At 47.7% G+C, this 19,519-nt stretch overlaps 1 protein-coding gene across 1 annotated transcript in view; it reads right to left on the reverse strand.

Annotated features, from left to right (window-relative positions):
- kirrel1a (kirre like nephrin family adhesion molecule 1a) overlaps nucleotides 1-16,775 on the reverse strand; it is a 35,651-nt gene extending 18,876 nt beyond the window's left edge. The window contains 1 exon segment of the mRNA XM_080519103.1: nucleotides 16,480-16,775. Coding sequence (XP_080375229.1) covers nucleotides 16,480-16,525 — 46 coding nt within the window. The 5' untranslated portion in view covers nucleotides 16,526-16,775.
- Nucleotides 16,776-19,519: the final 2,744 nt, after the last annotated feature.

Consider the following 19,519-nt stretch of genomic DNA (forward strand, 5'->3'; position numbering starts at 1 on the left):
AATGTGCATTTCATCAGCGTCGGTTTAAAGTTATATGATTCTTCTAATGGCCACTTGATGCAACCTCGACTGCTCGGAGTCCGATAAATCAGGAATCTCCCGTTTCCTTCTGGCAAGTTCGGCAGTCGAACGCGCTTCCTCCTCGAGCCTCCAGGATCTCTGTGGTGAATTTGCAAAATTATGAGGCCATCCAGACCATTAAATCTTTCAAATGTTTTCTCAGTTGGCCCTTGGCTGTCTCAGGAGAATTTTAGATTAACGCGCATTTTCGTTGGCGTAGAAATGTGATTTCTCGTCTCGTCATTTTTTATTTTTTTTGTACAGATTTAAAGGAAATGATTGGATGGTGATTAGTCTCAACAAGAGATTTAAGGCTGCATCTTATTAGGATTTCAGTCAACAAAATAATCAACGACGACAACACATGGCTTGTTGCAACCGCAGCTCGGAGCGGGGAAAATTAATGTCGAGGGCTGTTTTATGCTTCGCGTGCGGCCATATTACATCATTTTAGCCGCCTTGTTCACACGGACATCAGCGCTTTTCCTGACGACACGGACAGAGACGTGTGGGGGGGGGGATAAAAGGCGGAGCTGAAGAGGAAGACGGACTGCAGATGTGGTTTTAAAGACACAAAAAGCATAAAGCCACACGGGAAACACAAGATTTGTTTCCTACAACAGAGGGAAAATTTCATTTGAAACTTCTTCTGCTCTAATTTAATCCCGCGGTGGAAGTGTGTTTGCGACACACTGCCCCCTGCAGGTTTATGGGAGCTTATGGGGGGGGGTGGGGGGGGGGGGTGGGGGGGGGGGTGTCAAGGGGTCTTAATCACAATAGTGACCTGTCCACTGCGGGGGCTTGAACCAGCAACCTCCGCAGTTGAGAGGCTTCTTTACCCACTAGGCCACCACTGACCACCACTAAAAGGTGCTTAGATCATGATCAGAGCAGAAAGTCAGATGAATTCAAAGACCCAAATGTGATGGAGGGACAGAAAAAAACAAACAAAAAACAGAGTTGGTGTAAATTAGGGGAAGGAGAAAAAGAGTTTGTTTGGAAGAAGAAATGCGAAGGCACACAGCCATGAACATCATCTACGCAAGTGTTCATGTAAAATCGTGCAGCAGGTCGTTAACGCTCTCACCTCAAAAGATTTGATAACCTTTCCTGACCCCCATTAGTTGCTAAGCCGCTAAAGTGCAGACTAACTCCAGTATTTCATGTCGAAGTTGCGAAATCACAAACTGCATATTAAGATAGTTGGCGTGTCTCGGCACTCTCCTTTTAAATCCCGAACGCAAATTTAGGAACTCGCGCTTCGACCCAAAAACTATTCGCCCATAAACCCAAACAATAGCCACGACTGTAAACCGATCTGAAACGAATCTTGTGAAGTGTTAAGATCCAGAAATGATGGGTGGAGGGAGATGCTTTGCCATTACATGTATCAAATGACTCTTGATGCTAATTCCTGCAGATTCTTATCAAAATTCTCATGAGCAGATACGGTATGTAAATACAATTTTTACCATTACGAATGCGCATTTGACAGAGGTAATTAGAAGGGACACACACACAGTTCTGAAGCTCTTCTGGATGAATACGTCATCGTAAAGAAAAGGATAATTGTCGACGGAGATCTGCACACCCTAATTTGAGGAAAACACGAATGCTTCTTAAAGCTAATTACGGGAACATCCGTTGTGGCTTTATGCCTTCATAAAGGCTTGAAAAGCCCTTTTTCTCAGACGAACGCGGCGTAAAGAGAGTTTAGCCGGGTTTAAAACTACCCCGCAACCTCGACAGTAGCCTGGGGGCAAGCAAATCCTTCCCTCCACCACCGTCGGATGTGTTGCGCTGGAGGTATTCCCTCCACTGCCTCCGTAAACCACAAAACATAATCCGAGCTGAATGCTCGTGAGCGGAGGCTTGCACACGATCTGCGGGAGAAAACACCCGCGCGAGAGGCTGCGGACTGAAAACACTGACTCATTTGAAAACATGTGCTCGTCGCCTTCTGATTTCCATATTACCCCGGTTAACACTTGTCAACACGGGTGGTGTTGCGCTTGTGCCGGGCGTCGTTGAGCGACGGGGGGGGGCGAGCGCGTGTTCCTTCGTTATGTGGGTTTATGCTGCAGCGACCAAATTTAGAGTGTGTCCTGATTTCCTTGAGTCACCGATCCCCAAGACGCCGCCGGGAGACTCCCGAGCGTCCACGCCGTGACCGTATGACCACACACACACACACACACACACACACACACACACACACACACACACACAACACACACACACACACACACACACACACACACACACACACACACACACACACACACACACACATAAATAAAAAAAAGAAACAGGAGGCGGTACAGATGACCCAGCGTTCACCACATGGGCTAACCATTTCCTGTCGACACACACAACACAACCGCCCCGAAACCCCAAACGTATAATCGACACGCAGAGGCGGTTTTCTTGAACACGGAGTAAAAAAAAAACCCAAAACAAAACAACGACACAAGCGTCTTCATTCTCCATTGGGAGCGGCGTGGAGGCTTAAGTCAGAGGGGGGGGCTGGTCAAAGTTTGGAAAGGGATTAAGGATTAATCTGGCACCGAGGACAACGGGGCCCCTGGCGGACACCGAGACACCGGGCCCCCCTGGCCCCCCCGGCCCCCCCCTCGCTCGTCAACGCAGACACAAAGCCAGAGGCACAACGCCGCCTCGCCGGGTGACTCACCGAAGAGCACCGTCGCCAACAACCACCACCACCACCGCCGCCGCCATTTAGCCCCATGGCAACCTCTCGCACCGCGCCGTGGTGTTTTAGCAGCAAGGTAATGAAGCGTCAATTTGAAAAATTCACCGAAAGGCTTCACTGCAGCGCAAAAGACGCCCGGCGCTATTTTTAGAAGGCGTGGAGCCAATAACGCTACGATCAACTTTTCACAGCAATACCACTCAATGAGACACGAATTCAAGTTGTAGTTAATGCGAGACCACCCAAAACTCCCCCACAACTCACAATTCCAGGCTCAGACATTGAATTAGAAAAGGTAAAAAAGGCCTTCAAAGACCCAACGTAACCCCGACCAACGGCGAGTATTTATGACCGCCGCTGCCGCCGTCATAAACGCACAACTGCCCCCCCCCCCCCCCCTCTGACACGTTGACCACGAAAGGCGGCGGGCCGTATTTAAGGAGGAAGTCCTGAACAGCTTCTCCCCCGTGCAAGTCAAAACTTCCGAGCGTCCTTGAGCGGCCAAACCAAACGGAGGCCACGCGCTGTCGCAGGAGCGCCTCGGCCATTAGCGGACGTGTGAATGGGCGAACGTGACAAACGGTGTGAAGTACTCGGGAACTGGCGGGGCAATGAAAATGCGTGGCAGGAGTGAACTCTGTTTACCACTTCCCAGTATGAAATCTTTTTTTTTTTTTTCATTTCTTCGCTCACGTCTCCACCTCTAAGTGTCGCATCGGTGTCAGTGAGGAGAGCAGATGTGGAGCTGAGATGTAACCGGGGGAGGAGTGAATTCCATCTTTGCGAAACGCGTTGCTGTTGTCAGGTGCTGATGGGCCAAAGCTTTGTTTTCACCTTGTTTATAAAAAAAAAAAAAAAAAAAAAAAAAAAAAGCACAGACGCGCCTCTCCCCGGGCTGGACGGGACGGGACGGCGCGCAGAGGACGTTTCTGGGAAAAGGTTCACTGGTGGCTGAATCCGGAGCTATTAAATAAAATGGCCTTTTTGTATGGATTGTTATGCATCGATCTAATTATCTTTGTGTCTGCTCCCCCCCCCCCCCACCACCAACCTGCCTCCCGCTACCTCCCTTGCTCCTCTCCAGCCAATCTCCCGCTTCAGCTGGATCACCGACTTGCGTTACCATAGCAACAGCTGACGTGTAAAGTAGCAGCCCCCCCCCCCCCCCAAAAAAAGAAAAGTTTTTTTGTACGAGCGTGTCTGCGAAGCACGCCCCGCGTGTGTGCATCTGTGTGTCTGATGAAATCTTCCTCCGTGCTTGGTACACCCATTTCCCTGTGGGGGGGGGGGGGGGGGGGGGAGCTATGACCTCATCCTCCTTCCACCTATTCAATTAATAGTCCAGCGGTCTCCCATTATTTCTTCACCACCCCCCTCCCCACACACACACCCCCCCACCCTGACTTCCCCTCACTGTTAGTCAATCCGCTGCAAATTGATTTCGTTATCTGTCTAATTCGCCCGACGCGTCGGCTGCCGGAGAGCGAGACGCAGGAGCGGGAGAACAAAGACGCCGGCGAGGTTCCGTAACTCTGCCGGGCTGCGAAGTGTGATGGAGGATGACGTCATTGTTTGCGGGACAAAGTTGCGGTACCAGAGGAGGCGGCGCGCGGCACCGACTCGCGGCGCGCGGCTGTCAATCAGGGGCGTCTTTCCACGCAAACTTCTACACACACACACACACACACACACACACACACACACACACACACACACACACACACACACACACACACACACACACACACACACACACACCCACACGCGCCGCTGTTCCTTCTAGTTCCTGAAAAGCGGGAGATATGAGGCTTTAATGCACTACAGCCTTGCTCAGCGTGGACATATATAAACGCATGCATATCCGCTATGAATGCATGAAGCCTGCATGGATTTCGATGCATTTATGCACGACGTTTGCTCTATATACTGGATGAATAATGTATAAATAGCTGCGAGGAGCAATTATTTTCATTATTAGCTTTGGCTTCGGTCCCGTCTCCGAGCCCATGGTGGCAAATCAAAAAAAACTACTTCTACTGTTGGGGAATCGGGAAGAAGTGATCACAGGATAATTTAGGGGGGGAAATAATACTATACAATTCAATAGAAGGCACTACATACAAACTAATGAAACTAATGAAGGGGGGGAAAAAAAAAAAACCTTTCATGGTTGCAGTGGAGATAAAAATGAAAGGTTTATCGATACCCTACTATCTAATAGACTTGTCTCCACGGGTCCATTTTCAAACGACGTAAAACGACTCAAAAGAATCACACTTTATATCCCCAAGACGTACCAACATGTAAATACAAAGACACACAATAGAATACATCAATATGGTGTAATGAGATACAATGGGATGCAATAGGATTTGATACAACGCGATAGAATATAAACTTTAACGTACGCTTGGGGAAAATCAGTTAAAACAACTCTTCTTCCCTCGAAGTCCCGGTAAAAAAAAAAATAGAGTCACAAACAAAATGTTTAAGTCATAAACTTGGGCTGCACAATATAGCCGCAGATTTACCGTGATGGAGATATCAACGAGGCTACGTACGTCGTAAAAGACTGCACCGTGATGAACTATGTTTCCATGTATTCCTCATTCATACTAGAACAGAACTTTTAATATGAAAGAAAAGTGCAAGTTAACTAGTTATAAATAAGCACATAAGAATAAGATCTCAAATAATTAACATTTACATACCTAAATGTTTTCGCGATACTCAATAACATGTCACCTTCCCCTAAATATGAAGCAAATACAATGTAAAGTCATACAATTAAATATAGTATTTGTCCTGTTCTGGTCATACTGTTTATCCAGTTTGATTTTGAGTCCTTACTGACTAACATTCTGTTATAAAAACTATTTATTTGATGATAAATCAACAAAAGGTGCTTACAATACAGCTGTACACAACAATCACTTCCTCATCAAAAATGTCAGTATGTTAATGGAAATAAGAAAACCCCATCTTCCTCCAATAAATAGGAATTATAGCTGTGATTGGCTAATTATATTATGATATCGTGCCATAATACACATGTGATAACATAACAGACGAAGCAATACAGAATATTAAATACGACTAAAACACAATATCTTAAAATATGATATATATGGGATGCTACAGCGTAATTCAGAATGGTATGTGATGGAATACCCCACGATACAATAACATGTCCAGAATGTTCCCTAACTGTGGTACGACCTGGGGTAGAATGGATGACATGAGGGCTAACCCTACATTTAAGGGTACCACAGAAAAAAAACCTCAACTCAACAAAGCGATACCCGCCGCCGTCACAACCCCTATGACTTCATCTATTGAGCACCGCTACTACCACCATCTGATGGATCCAAACTCCCAAACAACACGCAGGTTCCTTTGCGTATGCATCCGCCGGTGGGAACTCCACCACCTGTGCCCTGTCTCGACAACATGGCTGCTCTGGCAGGGATGGCCATAATAACCCATCGCCATGGTGACGAGGCTATAGAAGCGAGTTGAGAAACATACGGGAGGGGAGAGGCGGTGGGGGGGGGGGGGTGAAAGGAGGCGACCCACTGAGCGTGCTGACACTGTGTCAGTCAAACACAAAGGTGTCTCCTGGAGGTGGGGACGGCGCGGAGCGAAGATTAGGGGCCGAACGAGCGGAGTCTGAGGCTCTCTTCCTTTGTTTGCCGCATTGTCTGCCGGCTCACTCCTTTCCTCCGTCGTCTTTACCTTGCCATCCTCCCACTTACTCGCACTTCGGGCCCGGCTCTCTTTCTTCCCCTCCTTTGTGGCCTTTTCATTCCCTATTGACTCCCTTTTGTCCAGCTGGCATCGACTGAGAAATCATCACTCCCTCCCCCCCCCCCCTTCCACCTTATCCCCTCTACGGGCTACCTTTTCTACTTTGTTTCACATCTGCTCGTCTTTCCTCAATCCGTCCTCTGCCTTTATTCCCATGATTTTTCTATTTGTTTTTTTTTTATAAAGAAGCACTGCTTTTTGTCTGTTCATTTCAAAACCGCTGTGTAGCGCAAAAGGTGCTCGCACTAATTTCCCCTCGCTGTTTGCAGAGTGTGCAGAGTGCCACCCTCCCATTCTCCGGCGCGCCTCTCACACACGCATTTCACATCTGAAGGGTTTTATTTGTACCGAACCTCTGTTACAGACATTGTTACCATGGCTACAGCCAGTGAGGACCGCTGACACAATGATAGACACGGTGGCCATGGCAACCCCCTTGATCACTGGTGGGTAATATGATAATTCATGGACGAGGTATCGGACACATTACGGCCACATGAATATGCTCAGTCGCTGGAAAACAGGCGCCGGTCGTCGGTAATCCAGGAGTCTTTGTGCGGCCAACACGCCAAGCGGCTGACAAAGAATTACTCTGCTGTTACCAAGAGGGACCACAACTAACAATAGCCACCTTTGGATAAGCTGGGAGTGAGGGGATACACACACCAGTCAGCCATAACATTAAAAAATACTGAAAAACACTTGAATATCTCTTTATCGTGGCGCTCTTTGGCAAAAGCCAAAGAGTGATTGCAAGTATCTCCAAACTGCAGCATCTGTTGGGGTTTCCTCGTCCGCAGTTGTCAGTGGTCTGGCCGAGGCACGGTGAAGTACCCAGAAAAATGAATGTTGACTCGTGCGAGCTTGGACTGCCTGCAGAAGTGACGGCTGGTTCTGATAGAGAGCTGTCATAACACGGAGGTTGCTGCAGTTTGTTATGTGCGGAGCTGCTGACCAGTGAGGCTGTCGATGTCGACCTTTGTTCGCTGCAGAAGGCCCACACAATGGACATCTTCACTGAACCACTTGGCAATGAAGGAGGCGGCCTGGTCTCAACGAGTTTTCTTTTACGTCCTTAACATGCACAACGTGTAGAAGGAGAGCCGGTGGAAGAATCTCTACTCCTTCTTGATCTTGAAGCCAAGTAGAACGGCACACCTTCAGAGGTGTAGTGGAGTCCCTGCCCTGGCGGATCAAGACTTTTCACGATACTAGTGGCCATAATGTTATGGCCGATCAGGGCGCCACACTAAATCTATCCTAAAGAGGTGCACCATGTGGAGTGCAGTACATGGGCCGACGCTGGATTCAACTGGCACAATCAATATCATAATGAATCCATAATTCCCAGCAGTGGTTCCCCATTGATTGCAGCAAGCGGGGCCACGATCCCCGGAAGCCGCTCCGCCTCCGCACCATCAGCTGTGACAGCTTTACATGTCACGGCGTGACGCCGAGCTGGAATCCAGGAGGACTATTTTACAAGCAGCGTACCGTCAATAAATCACCTCCTTCAAGGTCTGCTTTAATTCAATCCGGTGCAATCTAATTTTATTGGTATGTACTGTAGCTCCTTGCAATGTCGTCTGTCACAAAAACCGTCCCATAAAAGCCCGGGACCTTGACCTCGGAGAGTGCGGCAATATTCATGCAGAGCCCCTTGCCAACATTGCCGCCAGCCCGTACAGGCGCGGTGAAGAGGAAGCTTGTTTGTGACAGCAAACAAGCTAAAATACGAGAAAGACAGACGACTGGGGTGAAGCTGGTACCAGACAGCTTCGCCGGGAGATGAACCAGAGCAACTAGTGGTGATGGTGGAACCGACTCTGGGCGATTGGCGTCAAACAACTTGGGCGTTTCGCCGGGAGAGATTCCTTTAACTCAATATTTGATCCTAAATGACCACATTCTCTGGAAGGCTTGTTTGTCACTGTTACAGATTAGGTCAGCGCAGATCTTTTGCTGTGAGGCCAAACAACAACGCCGAATGAAACCTCTGGTCATCACTATTACTCCATTACTGGACGAACATATCATGAATTAAATACCACAACCGTTTCAGGGAAGCTTCCGTGAATGTCTTTGCTCGAGCAAATTTTAAATACGACAGTATGCCAGCACAGCTGCTGGAAGCCACTTTGATAAGAAGCGACACATCTTCCAAGCCCAGTTGACCTGATTCAATGGGTGCAGCAGCTTGTTTCAATACATCCATTTGTAAATAAGTTTAAATCTGTGAAGTGTCTCACAGTGCGGTACCTAAATATCAGGTCATCACTTTTAAGGTCAATTCATACTTTGCGTGTACGCGTGTCCCTGTCCATGTGATGTAAATATCGTCATCAACCCTGTGTGTGAGGGTCCATGTGGATCCGTCCGCGTACGGCACAATTTTTGTGAGCGTATGGACTGTACCCACCGACCAGGCATGCGCCGGAGCAAGGAACAACGGACGCCTTCCCGAACGCTTGGAATGCTATGGAAGAGCCTTGATAGCGACATGAAACAATGTCCCAGAAGAGGTTACAGCAGTAAGTCAGGCTTAAGTACTGAAGAAGTCCAAGGGCCTACGTACATAGGAAGGTGCTCTAAACATCACGGCAGAGTTTCTGCAAAGGTGCGCGACACAGGGAAAGCTGGCAGGCGGCAAAAGGAGATTAGTTTTCTACTCTGCAGGATGATTGTCATGTCGTGTCACTTTTATGTTTGTAGATTTCTGCAGCAAACACCTTCCTCTGGGTCCTAATTTCCCACGTCAAAATACGCATATGCCCTCCACATTATACAGTTTTGTTTGCACGGTGGGGTTATCTCCTGCACCAGAGATATTTCTAATAGCTGCATTAAAGTGTCTCTGCTTGCTATTAACCCAGCTTCCAGGTAATTTATTAGTTTTCTTAATAAATGCCGAGGTTACTCACGCCCAAGGACACTGGGAGGTACAACGGCAGTGACCGTTCAGTTTCTTACACATACTCTATAATCTCCTTAATAAACAACTCAACAATACTCAATGGGCGTGACACAGTTGGTATCACAGGTTAGAAATAATACATTTCCTATAGTTACTGGCAAAAAAAAAAGACATAAAACAGAAGACTACACCCATTGACCCAGTCTGGACCCACGTCCACTGTTCTCAGGTGAGGACGCTTCTTTGACAAACACGAATTCCCGACATTGTTTAAATGAGAAGACTTTGAAAGCCACGGATGATTATGACCACTAAGAGATGACTCGCTCATTATTTGCCGTACGCCACAATCTCGCCCGGAGGCTTGTTGTACGACAAGACAAGGAGGCCGGCGAGCGACGCGCTGCGGCGGTAACCGATTTAGTTAGACGGCTGACCCTAATGTTGTTATCATAAAGAGAAGATGGATGAAGGAGTCCAATCTCTCTCTCTCTCTCTCTCTCTCTCTCTCTCTCTCTCTCTCTCTCTCCCTCTCTCTCTCCCTCGTCCCTGCTGAGGAGCAGAAAGTGGGAGAGCAGAGAAATGAAGTGACATCATCAGCGTCAGCCACATTCCTGCAGAGGGAGGGGGCGAGGAGGGGGAATAGAGCAAAGAGGACGAGGACGAGGAGGAGGAGGAGGAGGAGGAGGAGAATGTCCCAAAACTTTTGAGGTTACAACCCCCCTGACGCACATGTTCCTCCTTCATCGTGTGTGTGTATGTGCGTGCTCGCTAGCGCGTGCGCTACAGTACACGGCCTCCTCGTCCTCATCATGTGCTCCCTGTTTTAATTCATGTGCTTCTCCTTCTCCTGTCCCCTCCCCCCAACTGCCTCCCCCGACTCATACCCCCCCCCCCACCTCCCCACCCTCCCCACCTCCTCCTCCAGTCTCCTTTTCCCTCCGCCGACCAGAGGAATGCAAGAACCACATCTGGAAGTTATTAGAGAGCGAGCGAGGGGAGAAAGAAAGGAGTCGATGGAAAGAGAAAAAGTATTGGAGCTTGTGGGTGAGGGGGGAGGATGGAGGGAGGGTAGATGTGGAAAAAAAAAAAAAAAAAAAAGGAATCCAAGAGGGGACAGAGAAACTTTGGTAAGCAAGGGATTAAAAATAAAAAGAGAGAGAGAGAGAGAGAGAAAGTCAAAGACGAAAGTTAATAGCAACACGGGTTAATGGGAATTAAAGGGGGAGAAGGGGCGTGTGTGTGTGTGTGTGTGTGTGTGTGTGTGTGTGGGGGGGGGGGGGGGGGGGGGGCCTTGGTGGGGTCGATATCTCATAAAAAAAAAAAAAAAACCCAGCAGCCTTTGAACCGGCCCCCCCGACCATATTCTGTCTGAAAGAGCGGCTCCACTGTCCCCGCTGAGGCGAGCAGTCAGGCCTGAGTAATGGTCCCTTTCTCTCCGCCGCTGGCCTCCCGACCACTCCCCCTCCCCCCCCCCCTCCATCCCCGTCCCTCTCTCCTCTATTTTCTTCCTTTCCATCCAGCAGCACATTACAATACTCCACCCCCCCCCCCCACACACACACACACATTCTCCTCCCTCACCCAGTCCCTCCTCCACCTCAGCATTTCTAAAACAAACAACCCCCCCCTCCCGAAAAAAAAAAGTAATCACTCTCGATCACCCACCTGCCCACTAGACCACCACATACCCCCCCTTCTTTCATTCCTCTCCCAAACAACTTTTTCACCCCCCCCCCCCCCCCCCCCCCACCCCGTCCGTCCGTCACCCCAAATTGCTCCTCGCTGCAGAATGTGGCCGTGCAGTTTGGGAAAACAAGGCCAATAGATTCAGTCAGATGTGATGAAGTGTTCCTCTCTTGCTCGGGGGAATCTGCATAAAGAAACATTTTTAAAGGGAAGTTGTTGTTGTGCCCCCCCCCCACCCCCACCCCCCCCCCCCCCTTCTTTGTTTAAAACTTGGATGCCCCTAGCTTGTCAAACACAATCAGATTACGGGGCTTTTAATTCCAGGGAATCCAGGAAGTTGAGGAGGGGAAACGTGTACGCCATCGATCGGACTTATCTCCCGTCGCGAGTCCGATAATCAATTGCTAAACAAGTATGTTTTCATTTTTTCGGTGGATCGTCTGAGAGCGGCCACAGCCTCTTTTGGCAAATTAAAAACGCATCAGGGGGACACTTGTGTCCGGGGGAATGCGCTTAAACAAACATATCAACTGGCAGAAGAGCAATCAACGTGTCACACGTTGACAAACACCCGCTGGGGACAAAAAAATGCCAGGAATTCCTCGATTCTCGTGAAGCCAGTGGGGAAGCGACGGGCCAACGTGTCCATTAAAGCGTTATGGACCTCCGGTCTGGCGATTGCTTCAGATGGACGGCCGCCAAAGGGAGACACGTTTTCGGTAAACAGGCTTCGCTCCGGATCTCGCAACTGGAATCCTCGTATCGACGGCTGAGCCACGGCTCTCAAATTAAAAACAGACTCCTGCCTCACTACGCATGTCACTTCTGATCTATACAGAGAAGTTCCGTCGAGCACCAGGAAATGCTTCGTCGGCCTTCAATATACGCCACACATCTTTGGAAAAGGTGCCGTAAATAGTCCCCGCAAGCGGCTAATCCACCAGGAGGGGTCCTAAAGAGCTTGTCGGTTTGGTTCATCAGCAACTGGAGCTCCTGAAGACCCATAAATAATGGCCAAGAAGGATAAAGCCCACGCCGGGCAGTTTTCTTGGTTTGTGACTCTCATTGCTTCAAATGGTGTCACTTCCTGGGAAAAACTGCGTTAAAGCGTTCCAGAAAATCGAGCTAGATTAACAAACCCATGGCGCATTTCATGTAGAAGATGTACGATTGACTGGGATACTAGAGAGACTTTGATGAACCCTAAAACGAGACCCTAAAAAGACTCTTTATGCTGCCATGTCGCTCTGTTAGCGCTACAAACCTGCCCTGACTTCACGTTTGAGACACCAACTCATGGGGTTGGTCCAGTTGACTGCCGACATCTAAAGTGACCGGAACACAACGTGACCGGAGGCCAGTGGGCGGCCGTTTAATCCCAATCTGGGAAAAGGGGGGGTTATGGTTAACCTTACCCTCTTTCTCCCTCCTTCAATGTTTTGATTTGGAAATGGCAGCGGAAGCGAGCGAGAAAACTTCTCGGAACGCCGAAAGTATGGGGTCAAACGAGATCCCAACACCGCGATGCACGAAACGCTAAGACGAAAACGCACCGGGCCGCGGTTGACGACTCAACATTAAAAACAGGAAAAGACAAAGCAAGTATATGATTATTAATGAAACAGCGAGAAAGTTTGTACTTTTCGTTAAGCTTTCAGAACGACGACTGTCTTTGGTTGTTAAGCAGGCGACTTTGGCAATAATGTTTTCAGAAACACTGAAAAGCTGCACGAGTGAATGTATGTACCAGTATAATTAACGTATGTGCATAAATATCCAGATTTCTTTTTTATTTGCGTTGTCAAGCAGAGTCTCACTGGAAATTGCAATGGCCGATTGTGTTGATGGGGTTATGTATATGTATATATATCATTTTTTTAATTGATATACAGTATTTATATTTTGGAAACGTTGTTGTTTCATTATATTCATTTGGTAATATCTCGTTTATTTTAATGTTTACATTTGTCAAGATACAGGTGAGATTCTACGAAATGGCCCCTTCAGTTGTATTCACAAATGAAACACGATCTTTTTTTAATTTATCTTTAATTCGTCAGTCAGATTGGTCCATTCATTTGAAAATTACTTGAACTACCAACCCAGGCATGTTTGCAATCTAAATAATCATTCATATACAGATCCAGCCAACATTTGTCTGAGCGTTTTGTGCGTCCGGCTGGATTTCCTGTCCGACAGATCCCCCCCCCCCCCCCCCCTTGTGAGAGACTGCGGTTTTGTATGTAAGGGGGGGTAAGTTCTCATCCTCATAGGATTTTCCCTCTGGGAACTTTTACTGCCAGATTATCCCTAATCTGAATCCATCCCCGGAGCCTCGGGAATTGTCTGGATGTTGGATGTGAGATTGTTTGCCTCTGTGTGTTGATCCTCACCTGGGATGATCCCTCGCCGCCCTTAAAGAGCGTCACAGGATCCACGGATTCCGGTCATCAGTGCTGTGCATCGATGCAAACGTAATGCATTGTGAAGTACCTAATTATATATAAACTCCTCTCTCATGTGTACCATACCATCGACTTGTCGTCTTGACTACTCCACATTAACTGACATCTTAAAACAACTACTTGGTGAAGTCGGCAAAACAAGTCGAAGGACTAACAGAACGGTTAAACTGTTGTTCTTTGACGCACTCAAAGGACATGAAAGCACAGTACTCGCTTTGTGATGGAGAATTTTACCATGCAAAATGGAAAAAAAAAAAAAACAGAACCTCCCCTCACGCCACATGAATCAGCAACAGGATGGAAAAAAAAATCGGTGGGGTTTATTAAATGGAAGAGAAAAAAAAAAAAAAAAAAAGCGCCACAGATTACTACCGGCAAAAAATGCTCGAAATGCTGTAAATCAGCAGTTTTCGCCGGCCTCGCCGGATTCTTTATGAGGCTTTCCTAATTCTTCATTTTATTTGAACTACTACGGCCCACTTTGAGCCATTAACATTTACCCATAGAGCCGTTGGAACCGCCACTTCCCTGATCAAACAAACCCTCGAGGAACCCTCCTTTCTCCACGGGCCTTTTTTTTTTTTTTTTTACCGAACGCGTCCGACTCTCCCGGTGTCGGGGATATTTTCTTTGCTGAGCACAAACACGGGGATCCGTCTGAGAGGCTTGCGTGAATCACGGCCTCGCGCGGCGTGTGACTCAGAGCCCGGGCAAGTACAGGAGAGTAGCGGCGATGGCGGCGGATCGTGTGCCTGGATCTTGCACAAAAAGGACGGGGGGGTGGGGGGGTTGACGAATGGTACACCTGCACTGGAGCCTTTTGTCCCGAGTCAGCACTTTCCGCCCCCCCTCAAGGGGTCCCTGGATGTGAGGGTCAAGGTGGGGGTTGGGGTGGTGGGGGCTACAAATCATTATAAGTTAAAGGAGTGAGTTTGTGCTGATTGATTATACAGTAACGCTTTAACAGCTGCGTTAATGGCGGCGCTTGCTTGGGACCGATTACCAGCTCGGTATGTAGAAACTCAATCAATCAATCACCCCCCCCCCCCCCCCCCCCCCCATGCTAGTGAAAACCTAGCGTGGTTAGCCCCGTTTACAAGCCGTACCATTGACTTTTTTTTAATAACTTGAAGCATTCTGAAGCTTTAATTAGCGGCTCGACTAATAACCGTCCGATCATTAGCACTGGTGGCAATTACATGTGTGCAAATTGGCGGCCATGAAACACGTTTACCCGTCTAATGGAGAGATAAGAGACTGTGAGCCGCCGAGGAGGGGGGGGGGCGGGCGGGGGGCGGGTGGTGGACGCTCCGAACCCGACGCCAGCCTCGGCGAGGTGAGCCCACTTCAAGCTCTTTCTGGAATTATTATTCAGGTTTTTTTTGGGTGGGGGGGATAAATAAATAAATAAATAAATAAATAAAAAATCACAGAGACCCTTCAATGTGCCGCTAATCTCGCCCTCCCAGATAAAACGTCTCTGTGTTTGCGGGATCAACATGAGGAGATAATGGATTACACGGCGGCAAGACAATGGGACACATGGCGCCGCACATGCCGGCGAGTTGTCGTGCGATTGGGGATCACGTCGTGTCGTGTGTGTGTGTTTTGTGTTTTGTGTTTTGGTGTGTGCGAATCCGCTTCATTTCGATGATCCGTCGCCCGCAGAGCGGAGCAGAGCGTGCTGGGTGAACCCTCGGCGGTGGCGTTCGCCGAGCGGATGGCGGTGCGTGGCGATACAAAGCCTGGCAGACACGGTGACATCATCCTCTCTCTATATACCCCCCCCCCCACCTTCCTCCGCTTCCCACCCGCCCACCCACTCCACTACCTATGATGGGGCGGGCGACGTGCACGCTGCCCGGTCAGCCTCAAGGTAAGACAATGGAGGAAGGGGACGAAAGACGTGTGGGGGGGGGGGGTGTAGGGGGTTCGCACACATCTGCCTCGATCAAACAGGTACCTTTAGAGAAATTACAACCATCCTCCTCCATCAGCCTCCTGTCGCCTAGCAACTCGGCTACAGCTGTGATTATCATAAGCCAATAGCCTACCTGGCACCCCACAGGTATGGGGGAGTGAAGATGGGGGGGGGGGGGTGTGGGGGGGGGGGGGGGGGCTGCTGCACACCTCATTGTGCTGCTGAGATGCACAACAGAGGAGGAGGGTGAGGAGGCAGGTAATGGGAGGAGGAGAGGAAGGGGGTGTGAGACAGGTGGAGGGGAGGCAGAAGGGGGAGGGTGGGGTGGAGGGGTGGGGGGGGTGGGGGGGTTAAGATGCTGTGGAGGTGCAGCCGGCATGTAGAGCAGCAGCAGCCGGTCAATCACTGCCATTCCCGTCACGTCCTCAGCCACCCCCCCCGCCCCCCCTTCTCCTCCCCCATCCTCCCTTTCCTCGATAAGTGGGCACCGGAGAAATTAAGACAAAAAAAAAAAAAAAAAAAGGTCATTTGGGCTGATGGTGGCGCGCGTGTAAGTTCATGCTATTACGCGTCAGGACGCGCGCACGACAATGACACATCTACTTCCCCCCCCACCCCCCACCCCCCCCACCCCCAAATTAATGAAAAGAAAAGGGGAAAAAAATCCTCACTACAAAAAAAAAAAAAAGATGAAAAAAGTCTGTGATGATCTATTGCTGCGGTGCAGACATGCAGCCACACAGGCGCGCGCGCGCGCGTGCGCACGTCGCTGCACGCGCGCACGGATGAGGTGATCCATCGCTGCGGCTCATATGGGAATGCAATGAAATCATGGTACACACATACACACACACACACTCACACACACACAGGCACACGCACACACACACGCACGCGCGCCGTCTCTTACCAGTTTGAGAAGTCAGCAGTAAACTCAGGAGCAGCAGCCTCTGCATGGTTCAGCCGACCCACAAGTCCGTTATTGGCTCAAACCTCCGTGAGAGCAGCATCAAAAAGACGCGGACTTTCTCGGTCCAACACACAAACAACGATAATCCTCCTCCTCGGCCGAGTCCCGCGGTCCGCCGCGGCCGTTACAACATTTCTCTTGAGTGTTTAGACCCGCTCGGCTCCTCTGCTTCTTCTTCTTCTTCTTCTTCTTCTCCTCCTTCTTCTCCTCCTTCTTCTTCTGCTCTCTCCGGCGACCGTCCGCTTTCTGCTCCACGCGCAGTCTGTCCGCCAGTCATGTCACAGCGCGGCGCTTCCGGTATCAACCTTCGAAATAAAACTCAGCATTCGTTTGAAAGTTTAAAAACTTTCGTGTAAAAATAAAGTAAATTATTGAGATGGTGGAATGTTTTTATCTATTGGCCAAATTTTCAGTTTGACACGTTTACACAAATGCAATCGATTATTATTATTGTTATTATTATTATTATTATTGTTGTTGTTGTTGTTGTTGTTGTGCACAGGGATTATGCAGCATAGAAGATGGATGGATGAGCATATAATGTTCTTTCTTTTTGTAACATGTTATAAAAAGAAAATTCTTTAAAAAAAAGGGGGGGCACAGGGCAATTATTTCCCTGTTTCCATTAAAGTCAACTTTGAAATTATAAAACGTTTTATCAATTTTTTTTTCATTTGGACAAAAATTCTCACATTTTCGTGCCTGACTTTTTGTAAAGTATATTTATTGTAAAGTATATTTATTATTAGTGTATTACTTGTGAGGAACGTTTGTTCAATGAATTATGTAATTTTTATATATGAGAAATGTTTTTTACACACACACACACACACACACACACACACACACACACACACACACACACACACACACACACAAATAAATATTCTGTGTTTTTAATATTAATTTAATAAACAGAACGAACAAGTTCTGCATCCGGTGTCCTCACTGTAATATCTTGTGCTTGACACTATTTTCTCATTAGCAGCGCATTCCTCTCTCTCTCTCTCTCTCTCGCTCTCTCTCTCTCTCTCTCTCTCTCTCTCTCTCTCTCTCTCTCTCTAGTTCGCTCTCTCTCTCTCTCGTGAAGGAATCTGTTGAGGAACTGTTTGGACTTCATCTTCTGGATCTGCATCTATATTATATTATATTATATTATACTATATTATATTATATTATATTATATTATATTATATTATATTATATTATATTATATTATTAGAAATACTACTTCATCTAAACTTTGAAATCATCAATACATCGTTGGTAGGAAAGTTTCAGTGTTCTTGTGGTAACAAGCAGCACATGACAGGTAAATAATAACCTATAACGCACTGATGGGGTTGAATCACGTGTCGGTATGGAGGCGGTGGTCCCGGTGGTCCTGGAGCTGTCGCCCCTCACACAGGGAACAGTGATGCTGCAGCGCCCCCTCGTGTCTCTCACCAATAAGGACTCAGAGAAAACATCTCCATCACCTCATCAAGATAACAAAGAGCACGAGCAGGGTTTGGAAACACAACCGAATGACTTCTCCCTTTTCAATTCTTATGAATAAAACTACTAATTTGGGTCTAAAACTATGATGTGAGCTAATAAACAAAATCCTACATATGAAGAAATACCAGACATTCTCTATCTCGCAGAAGGTGAGTTCTTTTATTCCCTTTGGCCCCCGAACCGTATCGTTGGGAGTCTATTATTAAACCATAAATGTGATGGAACGACATGAAAGTAGCGCAATGTTTCAAAGTCTTTGAGCTATAAAACCCTGTGGTCGGCATGGTGCTGCAGTGGTTTGGACCGTCAGCACACAACAACACCCTGATTTGGTGTTGTTTTCGTGGACTTTAACATGTTCAAGCTGCATTTATACACTGGATATTCTTTGTTTTCAAAGAAACGATCGATAGGAATTTATTGAAACGTAGATTAAAATAATTGCTGGAAAAAAAATTCAAATAATTGAAAGGACAAACACAAATCATTCATGAAAATGAAGATAGCATGAATAATTAGTTTGCTTAGTTTTAACTTGGCCATAGGAAAGACAAATAAGCTTTAACGTGTAACCTTTGAGTAAGAAGCAATTCTCCTTAACAGGAGCAGCAGCGTACAAAAACAACAGAGGAGAAACATAAAAAACAACAACCACAACAAAGAAAGACCAGGAAAGCACAAAGAAATCACAGCCATTTTTGGTGGGTCTGTATTTTGCTTTGTATTCAATGTATAGTTTGTTTTCCCATCTCATCCTGTTTGACAGTTTAACTAATAGGTGTTTGGATCTATTCTGTTTTATTTTTTCTTTTGTTTTGGTTATTTTTGTCTTGGATGGACAAATTGGAGATGAGACCGTGTAAAGTCTGTACGCGAGGAGCAATGAGTATTTCACGTGTTACTCCGTCAAACAGCCTGGGTTCATTTACAGAGACGCGGTCATCTTTCACCCAAAAACGCCTGGCGAGAAAACAAAAAAAAAGCACCGCAGGTCTGCCTTTGGGCACACAGAGTGACTCATCTCTGCCGGGACTCGAACCCGGAGCCTCTGGATTAGAAGTCCAGCGCGCTATTCCATTGCGCCACAGAGACTGCGCCGGGATAAAACGGGGCTGTTACGCTTTACGAAGCTCACATCCTCCCGTGATGACGCTTTCTCCGCATCCCCGCAGCATCAGGACCAGTCTCGGCCGACATCTTTGAAGTTCCGCTGATCCTCCACCAGAGGCCGCTGTGGCGGCGTGGCGACGACAAGCTCCTGAAAGGCATAAGCGGAAATGAGGCGTTTGAAGCCAAAAAAATAAAAGCTCACGCTTGCGTAAATGACGCGTTAAGGCTTACTTTGAACGTAGGCTTTAATTTTGAAAGAGCCCAGACAAGAAGCTGATTGCATTTACGCAAACTTGACCGTCGTCGCCAAAATGGAGAGCTTTGTTGTCTCGTTTCTGGCGAAAATATATATTTGAGATGTTATATATTT

This window comes from Blennius ocellaris (assembly GCF_963422515.1).
Source record: "Blennius ocellaris genome assembly, chromosome: 23".
NCBI lineage: Eukaryota > Metazoa > Chordata > Actinopteri > Blenniiformes > Blenniidae > Blennius > Blennius ocellaris.